General features: G+C 38.6%; 1 protein-coding gene across 2 annotated transcripts in view; it reads right to left on the bottom strand.

The window, feature by feature from the left end:
* The window catches only part of ATP10B (ATPase phospholipid transporting 10B (putative)), a 71,690-nt gene that overhangs the window by 10,707 nt on the left and 42,379 nt on the right, over positions 1-18,604 (bottom strand). For both annotated transcript variants that reach the window (XM_070934309.1, XM_070934310.1), the window contains 9 exons: positions 17,569-17,675; positions 14,434-14,560; positions 12,255-12,439; positions 10,333-10,648; positions 8,560-8,636; positions 6,885-7,010; positions 3,480-3,680; positions 1,371-1,451; positions 1,096-1,200 (listed from right to left, as the gene is read on the bottom strand). In XM_070934309.1, the coding sequence (XP_070790410.1) occupies positions 1,096-1,200; positions 1,371-1,451; positions 3,480-3,680; positions 6,885-7,010; positions 8,560-8,636; positions 10,333-10,648; positions 12,255-12,439; positions 14,434-14,560; positions 17,569-17,675 (1,325 nt within the window). The remainder of the gene's footprint in view (positions 1-1,095; positions 1,201-1,370; positions 1,452-3,479; positions 3,681-6,884; positions 7,011-8,559; positions 8,637-10,332; positions 10,649-12,254; positions 12,440-14,433; positions 14,561-17,568; positions 17,676-18,604) is intronic.

Below are 18,604 nucleotides of genomic sequence, written 5' to 3'. Positions count from 1 at the left end.
TACCGCCCTACTCCCGAAGGACTCAGGGCAGTGAACAGCCACAAAATAAAACACATAAATACAAAATTTAAAAACAGAATAAAACCGAATTAAACAATTTTGGCCGAGACAATTTAAAACACCCAATAATTTAAAAAACAAATTAAAATTTACATTTTAAAGGGGAAAGATTTAGGCCAGGCCGGCTTGATGGAATAAAAAAGTCTTGAAAGCGCGACGGAAGATGCGCAGATCCGGGATCCTCTGTATCTCCGGGGGGAGCTCATTCCAGATAGTAGGTGCCCCCACAGAGAAGGCTCTCCCCCTGGGGGCCGCCAGTCAACATTGTTTGGCTGATGGCACCCAGAGGAGCCCCTCTCTATGAGAGCGTACTGGCTGGTGGGAGACAAACTATTTTGGAAAATAGTTTGACCCCCTCATTAATGTAAGACCCCTTCAAATATTAGAACACTGCTATCACATCTCCCCTAGTACTTCTATTAATTAGACTAGACATACCCAATTCCTCTAGCCGTTCTTTGTATGTTTTAGCCTCCAGCCACCTTATCATCTTTGTTGCTCTTCTCTGTAATCTTTCCAGAGTCTCAACATCTTTATTATATTGTGGTGACCAGAACTAGATGTGGTATTTCAAGTATGGTCTTACTAAGGCTTTATAAAGCGATACTAGAACTTCATGTGATCTTGATTCTATCCTTCTATTACTGCAGCCTAGAATTGCATTGGTATTTTTTGGTGGCTGCTGCACACTGTTAGCTCATATTTAAGCGATTGTCCACTAGGGCTCCAAGATAACTCACAGTTATACTGTTTCTGAATCTGTGTATTACACTATCTGCAAATGTTGGCATTTCAGTACTTTTTCATCACTCAATAAATCCTTTGAAATCCAAGTTGGAAGGGACTCATACCCAGACACTCAAAGACACTCCAAAAAGCTAATGACTGTCACGGTAACAGCCAGGTCATTGTTTCCGTCCGTCCATCCATCCATCCATCCATCCATCCATCCATCCATCCATCCATCTGCAAGCAAGCAAGCAAGCAAGCAAGCAAGCAAGCAAACTGGGATAGTTATTGAAACTATATACATACCCACATCTGAATTTCTAAAGCTTGGTGAAAAAGAATAGTAAGAAGGGCACCAGTGTTAACTACTGTTCCAAAAGCAAAAACATCAGTATCAGAATCCTGGTAAACCTGAAAAATTAGATAAAAGAATATTGACATATTAAAATACAAAACAGAAATGTTGAGTTTTATGAACCAGCCTTCTCAAGTCTGATATGCTTCAAATATGAGCTGAAAAGCAACAGGCTGGGAAAGGCTGGTTTAGAGAAAGTTGAATAGTTTGAGATTTGAACACTTACTAGATAAGGGATGAAGAAGCAAATGAGACTCTGGTAAAAGGCATCCAAGATAGCAAGGCAAAACGTTAGAGGTTTGTAAATCTGTAGCAAACAGGACATAGAAGGAATAGAGTTTTTTCAAAACATATACATTTTCTAAAAGACATTAAAAAGCAAAAGTTAGAATATTTTGGACATGTGATGTAACACCCAGAAAAATATGGCATCCTTCACTTAATCCTCCAAGGAAAGATTGAAGGCAAATGAGGTCCAGGCAGAAGAAGAAAATCATGGTTTCAAAACCTAAGGGACTGGTTTGGACAAAACTCAGCAGCACTTTTTCATACGGCTGTTGACAAAAATAGGATTGCCAACATGATCGCCAATGGCACAATATGGCACAAAAAGAAGTACATTTTCTTGATATATCACTTATAACTCGATGGCCACTGGGGAAGCCACCAATCAGTGGTAAATGACAGAATTTGTGTCACTTTCATTCTCTGTCATTGCCTTCAAAACCAAAATCAGTGGAGATGTGGTATGCCTGAAAAAATTTTCTTTAAATTGTTACTGATAATTCTATTTATTTTTATATCTTTATCCAAACAGAATAGCACTGAGGGTTACATGGAAGAAGAAGGTATGGAGCTTGGATTATTGATGAACTTGTCTCTATCATAAGAAGTTCAAACAAGTCTCTGTGGGCAAGAATATGTATTTCCAATGTAATTATTTTTTTGGTTAAATTGTTGTATACCTTTTCCACAGAGCTCAAGGGGCTTCTATGGAGATCTCCCTGCCTTTTATCTCTAGATCAGCCTCCTTGTAATACAGGATGGACCTATAAGGTAAGAATGGATTACTTCAAGTTGGGCCTCTCTGGGTCTAGTTTGGATCTACTCTAACACTTTAAACATCATAACACATTACAGTTTTGGTTACAATGATAAGTGTAACATTTTCAAGGTAGGGATTAGCCAGACCTGTCCCAGCACTGGAATATTGTAATGTATTTTATCTGGAAACTGGACTTTTGTAACATCTGTCTATTGTAGACCTCACCCCATTCCTAAGAGGTCTATAAGGGGCGTGCTTAAGCGCACCAGCGTGCCTACCGTCCCTGTCCTAATGTTTTCTTTTATTTGTATCCTTTTCATGTATTTATAATTATTTTTACACTTGTATCTGTCATAAAATACATGCTTGATGAAAAATACAAAATAAAATAAATAAATAAATAAAATAAACATGTTTCTGCTCTTGAGGGTGATTCATAAACCACACTTAGATTAGAATGAGGAACTACGTTACTAGGGTCCTTTCAATTAATGTTAGTATTATAGGGCCTGCATTGTCTGCTGTTTAGTTACTACTTTCCAGATTTCATTATGATTGACAAGCAGAAAGCCAAGTTATATGAACAATCATTTTCCATAGATCTTTACCTGGTTTTTAGAGCCAGGGAATAATGTCCTCATGACCATACTGTAGCTTGCTGACATTCTTCATAAAGGATTGTGGCTTTTTTAGTGTGAGATAATATTCTCTGTGAACGTATGTGGGTTCTTGGTTTGGAGTTTTTTTGCTATCAGTTAAAAGACACAGATTTTCCCACTTGTCTCCTGGATTTCCCTATTTTAGTCATAACTACCCTAACAATTATTGAACCAGCACCTTAACTTGTTAACACATTTTATTGTACTTATTGTAGCAGCCTGTATCTGTGGCTATTTTATGCTTTGGAATTTTTTGATCCAATGAGAATCGATGTATTTAAAAGTGTAATGAGTTGCATTTCTTCTCTTAGTGCAAGATCAGACTTCGCACAATAGCTTGGATCAATGAAAAATGATACAAGAAAGCACTGAATGCTCCTCTATAAAAATTGTTTTCTTTAACCTATTTTTTTCATCCATTCATGGGAAAAATGTTTTAAAAAGGTGCTTTTTAACCAATGGAATACAGTTGTTTAATGAGGGAATTGCTGAGCTGAAAATTAACCATATTCAACAAATCATGGCTTAATGCAGCGTTCGAACCCAACCAACATCTACTTTAGAAAGGATATTTATCTTGCTATACCGTGAAACCTGTTACATTATTGGGACATTCTTGAAAAAGTGTTACCTCTGAATTTTGTCCACTTTTATAAAGCGCAGGAATGTTCAATAGGGTTTCTGCAGAAATGTCTTTATCCAGAATTCCAGAAATTAATGGTGGTACAGATGTAAAAAACAAGTTGAAAAATATCATTTGCCAGTAGTCTATCATAGAAGCCCCAGAGAAAGCACAGAAGAACTGGTACCAGAAGAGGAGGTTGACATAGGTCTGGTGAGAACATATGAAAAAAATAAATGTTTTAAATATCTGTAGAAACATCATCTAGCCTTTGCTATCCAAGGGTGTTTGGTCAGTCATAATATCTAGTCCCTGCAGAGCATGATAAACTCTTAGAATATGATCAAGGACTTGCACCATTAGTCTAAATCAGTAGTGGGTTTCAAATCCCGGCACTACTGGTTCGCTATCAGGAGCTCGTGTGTGCACTTGCTTTGCAAGCATGTAACACCTCTGTGCACGCGCAGAAGGTTCTGCGCATGCGCAGAGCGTTTTTGATGATGTCTGGGTGGGTGGGTGGGCAGAGCCACGAGCCACCGCTGCTACCTGTTCGCCCAAACTGGGGCAAACTAGTAGCAACCCACCACTAGTCCAAATAAATTTAATATGCTATTTGATTTTAATTAGTTTTTTGATTAAATTGAGAGACTGGCTAAAGTTACATTACCACCATGTACAACTGAACTCTGTTTCTTTTTTAAAGCGCTGGGAGTGAGAAAGTTAAACTAACTATTGGGATAAGGAGATAAGCCTATTTATATTTTTTTCTACCTGCTATTAACCCATGCTAATTTGCTTTTTGTTTGTGTTTCCTTTCTCAAGTTTTTAAATGTACCCGAGTTAATTTTTGAAACCCATGATGTGATATGATTAGGAAAACAGTAGTCGGACAAAAGGATTGAAAACTATTTTCTTGGTTACTTCCCTACTTTTAAACTATTTCATTTCAGGCTGCTTTTCATCTAAATATAAATTTGTCAAATTTAAGTTAAGGAGCCATGGTGGCACAACGTTTAGAATGGAACATTGCAGGCTAACTCTACACATTGCTGGCAGTTCGATTCTTACTGGCTTAAGGTTGACTCAGCCTTCCGAGGTTGGTAAAATGAGAACCCAGATAGTTGGAGGGCAATATGCTGACTTTTGTAAAATCACTCAGAGAGTGCAGTAAAGCATTACAGAGCAGTATATAAGTCTAATTGCTATTGCTAAGAGTAGCAACAGACCCACTGAAATAATCAGAACTTAATTATGACTAGAATATATCTACTCGTTTTTAGTAAATCTACTTTAAGCACGAATAAGACTCGACTCAGTCCATTATTAGGTCTTAGTGACAAACATTTGCATGAAATATATAGTTAGCCTTGGGTGTATGTAAATGGATTGTAGTCATCTACTTGAGATTCACAGTCAGAGCTTGCTTTCATGAATATAAATAGCTTTTGTATTTCTTGCAGCTATGTGATTGTCACTCAGAATCAAACATCAACTTTGTATGCTGTAAAGGTAACATATTCATAAAATGTCACTTCTATTTATTTATTTTTGTACAAAAAAGTGAAATACTAAAATTAAATAATTGGCAGAAAATTCCCTCCTACTGTTTTCTACTATTTTCTAGCTGCTTTCATAGCAAACAATGTTATGGACCTTGATGGTAATAAGTCAGAAAAACAAAACATAAACAACATTTGATATAATGAAATTCACCAGAAATAGGCAAAGTAGAAAAAGTTCAATCAAATAATGGGAGTTAAATGTCTATATACATGCAAGTGGATAAATAGGCACCACTTTGATGGGAAGGTAACAGCGTTCTGTGTGTCTTGGTCAGAGGTGGATTTCGGCAGGTTCTGACCAGTTCTAGAGAACCGGTAGCGGAAATTTTGAGTAGTTCAGAGAACTGGTAAATACCACCTCTGACTGGCCCTGCCCCCATCTATTCTCTGCCTCCCGAGTCTGAGCTGATTGGGAGGAAATGGGGATTTTGCAGTAACCTTTCCCCAGAGTGGGATGGGAATGGAGGTTTTACAGTATCCTTCCCCTTCCATGCCCACCAAGCCACGCCCACCAAGCCATACCATGCCCACCAAGCCACACCCACAGAACCGGTAGTAAAAAATTTTGAAAACCACCTCTGGTCTTGGTGTATAGCCATGCTTGCCAAATGACCAAATGAAGCATCTTCAGACAATGCTGGCTCCCTTGACTAGAAAACAGATATGAGTACTGGCCCTCTAGAGTTGGACATGACTGGACAGGGGAAACCCTTACCTCTTTTATTTATAGCAATGTAGGTAAGGGAATCCATCATTCTTTGTAATGGGAATCATACTTTTTCCAGCCTTAGACCCAGGGATGGGTTGTACTTACCTTTACTACCAGTTCGCAACGGGGCTGCGCTTGCGTGCTCGCTTTGCTTGCGCGCGCATGTATATAGATACATTGCAATAGACATATAAAGGAACTCTTGCTTTGATTATATTGCCATGATGTGGCAGCATCTTGTGTGATTATGCTACCATCTTGTGTTTTTTTTATGCCCCGTCCCCTTTTGGAGGTGCTACCATGTTTCCCCGAAAATAAGACCTGTCTTATATTTTTTTGAACCCCGAAATAAGCGCTTGCCCTTATTTTTGGGGAGGTCTTATTTTGGGGTGCGTGGAGCAAGATGGGGCTCCTCTTATCGTCTTACCTGATTTCCAGCTCTGTCTCCCTAACCCTAACCCTAACCAAAGGAAATGGTGGGGACCGGCTGCGCATGTGTTTAAATATTTTCAGGGAGGGCTTATTTTTGGGGGAGGGCTTATTTGAGCGCATGCACTCAAAAGCCCGATTGGGCTTATTATCAGGGGATGTCTTATTTCTGGGGAAACACGGTAATGGCTCCAGATCCTAAGAGATGCATGTTAATTGCATGATTGAAATGTCTACCCTGAGAATATAGATGCCCAACTGAATTTTCTACAATGTGGCTAAAGTTGACTCGTATGGTCATCTATTGGTAGCATAGGTTTCCCGTCAAATTAGGTCATTGTCAGCCTGTAGAGTCCAAGTCAAGACCAACTTCTACTTAGCCTGATTACAATCAGCCATTTTATGTACAGCAGTAGAGCCATGATTCTGTTAAGGATTGTCTGGATAACATTTTAAATAGGAAATTAGATAATGAAACCTATTTTATAGAAGCTAAGTGAAAATGAATCCATTTATGAATCAATCCATTTAATCAAAATATTTGTATGGAATGTTTATGGAACTTTATGGAATGTTTCCTTATTATATTTTTTTGGAACTTGTAAACTGTTGGCACAGGGCTAAAGTCAAATAACCTATAAACAATACTTGTCCCAATTGTTACAAGCAATAATGGATGGCATGCAGGATGAAATAAAAAATTAAAACACTTACCACATTTTTATAGAAAAAGTATAGCACCATCTTTCCCAAGCGAGAATAGCACCAGTGTCCATGGACTAGAAGTAACTTCTTGAGGTGTTTAAACTGAGATACTGAAAAATCACTGGCCATGACAGCCTGAAATGGAGAACGTATATAAATTGACACAATTTATATTTTCAAGTTTTACTAATCCAATATAAACCAGGACTGCAGGCAAAAGTCAAAATAATAAAAACCAAGAATGGGAAATATAATGTGTCTCTGGTTTAATGTTAGACTATTCAATGGCAGCTTTTCCAAAGCTTTTGTTCTTTAGATGTGTTTAACTATTATTTCTGGAATTCCCAGAGAAGTGTCACCAAAGCTAACTGGGAATTCTGAAGTTACACACTAATATAACTGGAAGATAAGTTACAAATGAGTGTGCTAGGGTTTCATTATGAAACTGCATTTCTCTTCATTTCCAAGCCCAGTATGACAATTTAATTCATAAGAAAGTGATCTTATGACAGTTAGACTTAGGGTAAGCAATTTTGGGTAGTTGGAGGCTTCACATCATTCTAAAATAATGAGGGAAAGAGGGTGGGAATATATCATTCATTTGGATGGAACTACAATTCTCCCCTTCTCCTTAATTTTTGTGTGAACGTTTGAGATCCTTTGTTTTTTAAAGCCATCTTGTTTATTTTAATGCAGTACTGTTTGTGCATGTTTCTTTTCTCCAAATGTCCAGCAGCAGAGGAAAAGAGAGCAATAAACAAGTACTTGGAGAACTGTTGTAGTGCTGGAGCCACAAATTGCCTATCCTTATCTAAAATAATAAGAACAACCTTGGATGAAACAACCTAAAGCATATAATACTTCTTGAGGAAAACATCCTCAAGTACTGCTTGTAATCCAGTACAATTTCACATCAAATGTAGTCCAGCACAGCAGGGGTGAAATCCAGGTTCTGACAGGTTCTGGAGAACCGGTAGCGGAAATTTTGAGTAGTTCGGAGAACAGGCAAATACCACCTCTGGCTGGCCCCAAGAGTGGGGAGGGAATGGGGATTTTGCAATATCCTTCCCCCAGGAGAGGAGGGAATGGAGATTTTGCAATATCCTTCCCCTGCCATGCCCACCAAGCCACGCCCACAGAACCGGTAGGGAAAAAATTTGGATTTCACTCTTGTTGCACAGAGAATATGGATTTAGTGGTAGAAGCTGGACAATCCATCTATGCTTTTACTGAATTACAACAGAGTTGTGATTCAGCCTCAGTTCATAAGTATCAACCAACAAGAAAGCCTATTCTTATGCTTCCATTGATGTTTCTATCAAACAATTAACCCCACTAGGAAAGATAGGGGAGGGGGAGGAGAGAGAATTTCTTATTGTTAATCAACCTTCCTTATTTTTTTCTGCTGCACAATGTGTTTGTTCAGAAGCATTACAGCCTTGGACATTTGTATGGGAGAAGTTCATATGCCTCAATGAATAATCAAGGTAAGCATACAAATGATTTGGTTCATTATAAATGCAAATCATTTCACTCTGATCTCTCAAGGATATTGCTTACCTTGTTATAACAGAGAGCAGAAGATACTTATGTTCACTTTTTATAAGGAATGTAGTCACCTAAAAATTCTGAATATGTAATTGATGCCAAGGGCAAGAGGGCATTCTTCCATTATTATGCATACCTGCATACCTTCTTGTCCAGAAATGCCAATTCCAATATCAGCTGCCTGGAGCATACCTACATCGTTTGCGCCATCACCTAGAAAAGAATCAAATGTATATTTCTCTCAGACTGAGACGTAGGCTGAACAGATGGTATGTAAGGCAAGGGAAATATTTGTTCAGCATATTTCTCATTCTGCAATATATGGTTTATGTCAGAGGCCAGCTTTGTGTAATTAGATATAAAATGAAAAGATACTGCTTTTTGTTTGTCTTGAATCTTGCCATTGCTTGAGCCTAAATCTGAGTAGTATGAACAAGAGAAATAAACTTCTTCCTATTCACCTTGATCCAAATCACTGCAGACTTTGTTATAAATCATTGACAGTGAAAACAACTATTTCATTTTCAATTCCTTTATAAGTTTGCTCAACAACTTTGCCTTTTTCTCAGTAGAAACATGCAATTTTTTAATGATATGTTTCACTGACATATCAAACACAATTCTAAGACCCCATTCTTATATTTGAACTTAGCCCAAAACCTGGTAAACGATCCATATTCAATTTCCAAACTTATCACATTACTTGAATGTGAAGTTGGGATTTTCCCCCCATTCTACAATGGTTAATTTTGAGTCATATTATTTAATTTAATGTCTTCACCCAGTTTGGAAGGACCCTTTGGACTGCTACACAATCCATAAATAATTTGGACATAAAACCAAACATTGTACAGTAAGACAGTTTTGCTTCATTCCTTGACAATTATAACATCTAGTTTTCACATTTCCAACTAAGTAGCAGCTGTTAATGATTGAGTAGCTCATTTTTGTATATTCCCATTCACCATCTCAGATCACACTGCTCGGAAAATAGTAGATTTGGGGAGGATTCTTTATTTTATTTTTTAAAAAATCAACCCTATTCATTCCAATGTTATCACTGAAATAACACAAGTAACACACAAAGAAGAGGGAGTCAAACTATTCTCCAAAGCACCTGAGGGTAGAACAAGAAGCAATGGGTGGAAACTAATCAAGGAGAGAAGCAACTTAGAACTAAGGACAAATTTCCTGACAGAACAATTAATGAGTGGAACAACTTGCCTCCAGAAGTTGTGAATGCTCCAACACTGGAAATTTTTAAGAAGATGTTGGATGACCATTTGTCTGAAGTGGTGTAGAGTTTCCTGCCTAAGCAAGGGGTTGGACTAGAAGACTTCCAAGGTCCCTTCCAACTCTGTTATTCTATTCTATTCTAAATACTACTTATAGCCCACTGAAGATAGATAATAGTTAGCTTGGATAGATGGATGGTTAGGTGGATGGATGGATAGATGACAGCCCATTTGGTGTAGTGGTTAAGTCACCAGACTAGAAACAAGCTGTGAATTGTTGACCCTCCTTAGGTACAAAGCCAGCTGGGGGACCTTGGGCCTCAGCCCTAGGATGTGTGTAATGTGCAAAGAATACTGGGAGTGTATGCCAAGAGTGTACATTCTCAGCAGGGTCATTCAAGGCAGAAAAGAACATCTTAGAGCAACCAGACACCTATACTGAGCAGCAGTGATGTAGGAAGATTGATCACTTTAGTAACAATGGCAAAGATAAAAGCATTATGTTATACTGTATGGGAGAAGGTGATAGTAAACTATTCCTATATTTTACCAAGAAAACCAGATGGATAGACAATATGAAATGATAGGCAAGGTTGGAAACAGAGTATTCTGGAGAAAATGTATCTACGTAGTTGTTAAGCCCTGACAGTGACTTGATGGCACATGATGCTTACCTACTGCAAGGGTCAACACTTTCAGCTGATTCCGTACAAGTTTGACAACCATGCTTTTCTGCAAGGGAGTGCATCGGCAGCACAAAACTGAGTGGCTGTATTTTGTAAGTTGAAGAAATTTGTGCTCAAGTTTTCCTTGGAAAATAGTATTCAGAGCTCTTCCATCAACTACTAGTCCAATAACGGGATTTGGAAGTCCTATGGTTGACCAAGAAAATGGCAGCTTAAAGCCAAAAATACTCCATATTTTTCTAGGAATCACTTGACCCTTCTGCACCTCTTCCAACATGATATCCAGTAGCGATTCACAAGTTTCCTATGGAAAAAAATAGTTGAATAAGTTGTGAAGCTACATGGCACTGCAAACAAGAATTCTTCTGTTACTAAACAGTATATGCTAAGCTTTTAATTACTTATAATTGTTCATTCCATTGGACTACCACATAAATCGAAGAATGTTAAGTGCTGATTTAGAGAAGTCATTCAACAAGTTACTTGATCAAATATTTAGTAACAATTCAAAATTGGAGAATGTGGTGTATTATCCAAGCTAATCTTAATGTATAGTTAATTTGTACTTTGCTAATTCTTAGCTTGTATATTCATGTTTTACAATAGAAGTCTTGACTTTTGGATTACAATTTACGTCATCCATATGGGAGACTGATCTGAGACCATGGATTGGTATGATTGGGATTACAAATAAAGATATCTAGAGGACACCAGGTTAAAAAACAATGCTATACAATATTTCTTATCATTAGTGTATATTCAGAAGAAATTGCAATGTGTTCACTGCTGATGCATTGAGAAAAATACTACTGCATATATAGTACATGACTAAATGTACTGTTTTATTGCATATTGCAGATGAATTAAATAACCTTTATTATTACATCACTGGTAAATGAAATATTATCTGGCAAGTAGGTTTACCCCCTGTTTGTTATTTCAGAGAAGAATTACTTATTTAGTACTAAAGTTTAGTATTTCTAAATAAGAATCAATTTCCTTAAATAAGGAACAGATGGCAAGCCGATGATTAAGTATCAAGCAAAACCTCAACAGCATGTGGAGACAAGTTCTTTTGCAAACTGCCTAAGGCACATGATGATATTAAAATCTTAAAGTTTGTTGCCAGCATTCACAAGATCTCCCTGGGTTCTGAAGAGGGTGATACAGGGCTGCTTCTAAAAGCACGCATGGAATCCAATGGTACAGTAAACAAGGAGGTATTGATTCATATAGTGAGAATTCTCCGCACCTCTCCCCACCACTTCCCACATCTTCAAAATCTACTATGAAGCTGGAACAGATTTTGAATACGTATGGGATGGAAGCTTTCTGGGGAATGGTATACCATGGGTTCTTACACCCATGGGAATACACCATTGGATTCAGTTCTTTTTTCCCCTCCACAATTCAACCCTGTTCTGAAAAACTTTTGCATGAGAAATTATCTACCTCTCATGGCATATTTTCCAGGGGTGGGCTTCAAAAATTTTAGCAAGGGGTTCTCTGCCCGGTTGCTGGGTGGGCGTGGCCATGGTGTGAGGGGTGTTTTTGCCCTCCCCGGGCTCTGGAGGCTTTCCTTGAGCCTCCGGGAGGGTGAAAATGGCCTCTCCAGACTCTGGAGGCCTTCTGGAGACCAGAAATGGGCCCATTTCCATTCTTCCCGAACTTCCAGTAGGCCTGTTTTTTACCCTTCCCAAGCTTCCACGCACGTTCTGCACTTACCTGCATTCAAAACGGGCTGTGTGGGGACTCCTGGGAGGGGTGGGATGGAGTGGGAGGGGCCAGTCAGGAATGAGATTTGGGGGATCTCTGAACTGCACAGAATCTTAGTTAGAGGTTCTTCCAAACCCCTGCAAACTCTCAGCAGCCCACCCCTAATATTCTTCCTGCTGGCCATTAGGACCTACCTTACTTTCAGTATTAATGGTAAAGACAGTGTCTCTTTGGTCTAGAAGTTTGCAAGAATAGGCAATGTTGACAGCTGTTTCCTGCTTATCTCCGGTTAATACCCATGTTTGGATTCCAGCTTCTTTGAAGGCAGCAATGGTATCAGGCACTCCTTCTTGTAACCGGTCTTCAATCCCTGTTGCTCCTTATGAAAAGGAAATAATCAGCGTTATTGATTGCTGCCACAGAGAAGGCACACCTCTGGGGTCTAGATAAATGGCAGTATTTAATTGATGGAAACCAGAGCATGCCAGGCAGATATAATGGCAGATAGGTGGTCCTCAAGTAACCAGGCTCTCTGCCATTAATTAGGAATAATTAGGAAACAATTGCTATGTGATAAAGCAACCCATACCCCACATTTAACTTTTGTTATATTTCACAATAATTGCTCTACAAAACAGTTGTGATCAAGAGATTCTTCTTTAGGACTTTGGAATATAAACCATCTTTTTAATTCCTACAATTGGCTTATGCAAAACTGTTTGTATGCCAAGAGTTTGTTCTGTATGCACTATGTGGTTGGGATACATTCATTATACACATAACATGAGCCACTGCTGGAGCAATGAGGCATAGGATTGCATGAGAATATTTGTTTTAGCTTTTCATTATCTTCTGGATGATGAGCTTAAAAGGTCAAAACTTACACAAGAATAAAAGAGAAAACTAATGGAAAACTGACCTCTTTAACTGAAAACCATTTACTAAACCGGTTATCTATTGTTTCAACACAAAATTTAGAAAATCATATTCCCTGGCTTGAGATGTTCCAGAATTAAAATAACTTGACTAAATTAACATTGAAAATAATTACTGAAAGAGTAATAACATCTTTCCTACTGGGATCAATATAACATTATTGGAAATTTTAAGTATTATATATTGAATACAAACTATTGAATAAAACCTGGATAGCTAAGCTGTGACTCACAGCTGACATTTATAGGATTCTGGATTGGTGCAAAGAAGTCTTCATAGGACACAAGAATAGAACATAATGAAGAAAAATTGTCTACATCAGTGCTCAGAAGACATGACATATAAGACATATGTGCTGTAGTGTACACCTGAATGATGTCATTTCATGCTTTGGGTTTCTGAGATGCAACTGGTAGGTTACAGATTACAGATTAATAGAGTTGGAAGGGACCTTGTAGATCATCTAGTCCAACTCCTGCCCAAGCAGGTGGTACATTGGCTATCCTTGACTCAGAACCAGGCAGTGGTGGGTTCCTCCCGGTTCGGTCCGGTTCTCCCAAGCCGGTAGCGGTGACAATATGACATCACCGAACCGGTTCTGCCCCCCCGCTCCCCCGCCCCCCCCACGTTATTCTTACCTTTTATTTGGCCCCACCCCCAATCTATTGCTGCCTCCTGAGTCCCAGTTGATGGCTAGAGGGAAAAAAACTGTTTAAACTCTTGCCGCAGGGCTTCAAAGGGCCGCCCTACAGCTGATCAGTGTTAAAAGAAAACAAATGAGTAGACCGGTGCCTGCAAAAATACATGAGTAGATCAGTGCCTGCAAAAATACATGAGTAGATCAGTGCCTGCAAAAATAAATGGGTAGACCAGTGCCTGCAAAAAATAAATGGGTAGACCAGTGCCTGCAAAAATACATGAGTAGATCAGTGACTGCAAAAAATAAATAGGTAGATCGGTACAGCTCTGCAAGCAGTTAAAAGCCTGGTAGACCAGTACCTCTGCTAAATCCTAAAGAATTGTCACATGACCACCAAGCCACGCCCATAAAATAAGCCATGCCCACAGAACCGGTAGTAAAAAATTTTAGAACCCACCCCTGGAATCAGATAATGCTAATTTTAAACCTGTATTGAGATACTGATTTCCATTTCCATAAATAGGATGACAGAATGATTGCAAAGTCTATTTCATGCGTGGCCCAACTACTGTATATGACTATATTAATATTGGGGATTATGCATTGCAAATGCATAGCATGGATAAACGTATGATAGACAGCAATGGTAATAATCATTTCTTTACAAATCATACAGGTAAGAATTGTTTTAAATAATGACTCATTTCCAAGTTATTGTAGGGCCAGATATAAGTAATTTATTAGTAATCACGACTATCAGGTTAATTAGTCTAGAATGAATAAATACTTCAAGATACCTAATAAGGTGAGTTTACTTTCCAGATGTTGTGCTGCTTCCATTAAAAGTTCATCTCTGTTGTCAACAGCTATTTCTGCCTCATGATGAAAGTTGAGCCATTTTCGAAATTCCTCTTCACTTAATGTCTGTCATGATGTAAAGTCAACATGTAAGTGAAAATATTAAACGCCTGTCATTAGGCTGGTGGAGATCAACATCTCTAGTCTGATTCAGTCATTAGAACATTTGCTGTTACCAACTGCAATTCTAATACATTATCACTAACCATGATGGGTTATAAAAGTTAGGGTAGTGTTACTTCACAATTACAAATAGAGTCAGGTAGCAATTAATAGTATTTTGACAACTGAGCACAAAGTATGCAAAATTACAAACACACAGCCTGAAGCAATAGATTTGATGAAGCATTATGTCCTAAAAATTGAGTTAACTTTGAAGAAAATACAGCTATGTTTTATTTTAATAAGAATCCTGGGAATACAAGGAAATTCTAGTGAAGGAAAATAAAGCATTTTCAGTAGGAGAAACTGTGAGTTAAGAGATGAGTTATGGCTTGTGAATGCCAGTATCTGAGCTGACAGAGAAGAATTTGAAGTTTTATTCTGTCCTCAGAGGCATTCATATGAGATGACGTCCAAAGATTCTCAGTGGATAAAGCATAGATGAGGTCCTGTACTTTGAATCATGATCAAAGCAAGCCTAAGAATGTGCTGTCTGAAATAAAACCCTGGACATCCTTGCAAAGTCCATGAACAAGACCAGAAACAGAATTATTTCAGCATTGATAATGGAATAGCATCTTCCATTGAGTCTGAGGGGCCCCCAACTCATAAATGGCATCCAAGTTAGGTGATTTGGTATAGAGTATTCTTCAAAACTATTGTGAGCTGTGATTACACAGTGGTTAGAAGGAATGCAGTACTGCAGGCTACATCTGCTGACTGCCGGCTACCAGCAGTTTGGCAGTTCGAGTCTCACTGGCTCAAGATTGACTCAGCCTTCCATCCTTCTGAGGTCAGTAAAATGAAGACCCAGATTGTTTGGGGCAATATGCTGACTCTGTAAACTGCTTAGAAAGGGCTGTAAAGCACGGTGAAGCATTATATAAGTCTAAATGCTTTTGCTATAGCTCACCACTCACATAATGCCATCTGAAGTTTTACCCTGTTTAATAACAAAGTCAGTCCTAAAGTGCAGGAGCTTTGCCTCTTGGTATTTATATTCTACAGCAATGAGATAGTATCATTTGAGCAATAAAACCATAATAGGTACAACTGGAATAATAATAAAAAGCCTCATATCTTAATTACATTACTGTAAATGTTATCGACAGAGTTTGGTATCACTTTGGCAGATGATACGTTCCAAAAACCAGACAGTGGAAACATCTCTTTTGTTTTGCTAGAATGCTAGATGATTTTAATACTAGTGATACTAATATTACAGCATTTAATATTTATTATGAAGATGTTCTCCCAGAGTCTCTCTCTGGTATAGGATGGGATTTGGAGAACTGGTGTATGGTGATACAGGACTATCTAGAAGATGTTATTGGAAGGTGTTAATAGTTTTCCTCACAATTTCATTTTCTCCATCACTCTATTTAAAATGCTCCTAAAATTTCTGGGAGGCTTGTTCACATTCTTGACATCTGATGCTGCCAAATCCTGATGAGATGTAATTCTGTATGTCTTTTCCACCTAAATCCAAGAAGGCTATTTAATACCTACTACTGTCAATAAAGGATTACATGACAGAAAAACAAATAGAAGCTTAATCCAAATAAATTGGAAATGTTCCTGTCTAAGACAGATTGGGGATCAGGGATTCCATCTGTGTTGGAAAGAACTGTGATTCTTTTTTACTCACAATTTGGCCATGAGTCCATTTGCACAGCTACAGCTAGTGTGCAAACTGCACCTATTCCTGGAGATGTTAGATGATGATACATGTCTTCATTATATCATATAGGAGCAGCCATTAACACAATCACAACGAACTAACCTTTGAAAATGATTCAGAAACTTTGATTGGCATAAAATGCTGCAGGCAGGCAATTGACCTTCAGTTTTAGTGGGCACATCTCCCTTACTGCAAGAGCATTATTGATTTCCAAGCTGTTTCTGGCCACAGTTCAAAGTGCTAGTTATCCCCTATAAAGCTTTCCACAATGTGGGATCAGGCTGTTTGAAAGAAAAAAAAAGTCTCCCATATGACCTTACTCAGGCTTTAAGATCCTCTGGGGAAGTTCTCCTTTCTGTTCTATTATTATCAGAGGGAAGAATGCAAAAGATCTCTCTTCCAAAAAGTCTGGCATACCCAGTTTTGTCCCTTCTTTAACATCTTTCCACTGACGGACTAAAATAGTTTTTATGCATATAGATGTTTGATTTTCCAGCAGCTCTAAGAGCAAATGGTGCTGCATGTTTTTCCTTCTGGAAATATATATATATATATTTGCATTGTTTTGCATTCCATCCTGTGCATACTGTAAAGAGGCAAGATTTGTTAAAGGCAGGTGAGTTTTGCCAATCAGCTGCTGCATGTCTTCAAGTCATGATGATGGGATTTCTGCTGTTTCTTTCTCCTATCAGGTAAGGGTTCCAAAATGAAAATATTTATTTTCCTAATATTTCAAGCTAACACTCAGTGCTACTGAGAACAATAACTTCCAAACACATTTCCCATTTTTCTGATCATTGGCCAAAGACTGTAATTCACATATCATTTTCTCTGTAGCAATCCAGAAATGTTTATGCAGGCTTTGATGCTTCTTCTAAACTAAAGCGGGATAAAAACCGCAGGTTGTAATTTACACTATGATTAACCAGCTTAGCCGGAGTACCAAATGTTTCAACAAACAACAGAGAAGCTCTATTTGATTGCAAGTGTTTCTGGTATTCAAAAGTTAGTAATAGGAAGAGCAGATGTCAAAAGACTGGATTAGAGTATTGCTTTCCTTTAGCTTCATTTTAAGATGATTCAGATGAGGGGGCAGTAAGAACCGAAGAAATTAATCAAGGTAACAAAGCATTTGCCATCAGGGAATTGGCTCAAAGTGTCAAAACAAGTCATTTACTGAAGTGGTTGTCATTATTATTGCTATTATTACCATTTAAAAAAAAAGAATTACCTTCTTTGCTATGCATAGAGTTCTCAGACCGTCACGTGCGTACCAATCTAAATGTTTTTGTGTTTGTGTTCTCACTCTTCTTATCCTTTTTCCCATGGCCACACTAGCTGTGAAACACAAAGGAAATCTTACCACAGATTTAAGAAATACTTCAGTACCCTCTTAAGTACCCTTCTGCAGCCCAAAACGAAGACATTGTTTTGTGGCACAAAAAACTCCCTGTGGGCATTTTTATTTCTGTCTGTTAAGATTTAAACATTACCTACACGTTGTGTTTGATTCTGCTTTATACATGCACAGAGGCAACTTGCTCCTTATTAATTACATCTAACCTTGCAAAAATTTTAGCAAGGGGTTCTCTGCCTGGTTGGGCATGGCCAGGGTGGGCATGGCCTAATCAGCCTCCTGCACCATGGTTGGGGGGGCATTTTTGCCTTTTCTGGCCTCTGGAGGCTTTCCTTGAGCCTCTGGGAGGGCGAAAATGGTCTCCCCAGGAACTGGAGGCCCTCTGGAGACTGGAAACGGGCCCGTTTCCAGCTTTCCCGAATGTCCGGTAGGCCTGTTTTTTGCCCTCCCCAAGCCTCTGTACGTGCCCTGCACTTACCTGCATCCAAAATGGGCCGCATGAGGACTCCTTGGAGGGCTGGGGATGGGTGGGCGGGGCCAGCCAGGAGTGGGATTTGGGGGTTCTCCAAACTGCACAGAATCTTAGCTAGAGATTCTCCCGAACCCCTGAGAACCTCCAGCATCCCACTCCTGCATCTAACCCAGGCAACTGAAGGCTTTTAAGATGTTGTTGAAGCATTTTTCAACCATTGGGCATTTTAGCTAGGGCTGCTGAAGTAGTAGCCACAAAGCTGCCTAGGTCATGGGGTTCCTTACCCTTGCCCTACAATGTGATTACTATTATTAAGAGCTTACTGTTAATTACCAGTTTGTGTATCTTCTCCTATTAGAGAATCACTATGCTTGTTTTTTACCATTTTAATACAGTGCTCATAAAAACAAATTAATGTAGGCTTTCTTAATTAGTCTG

This window comes from Pituophis catenifer, unplaced genomic scaffold (genome assembly GCF_029215685.1).
Source record: "Pituophis catenifer annectens isolate HBS135680 unplaced genomic scaffold, rPitCat1.0.hap2 SCAF_2, whole genome shotgun sequence".
Classification (NCBI taxonomy): domain Eukaryota; kingdom Metazoa; phylum Chordata; class Lepidosauria; order Squamata; family Colubridae; genus Pituophis; species Pituophis catenifer.
The sequence above is the reverse complement of the archived record's forward strand: the minus strand, read 5'-3'. Positions and strand labels throughout refer to the sequence as shown.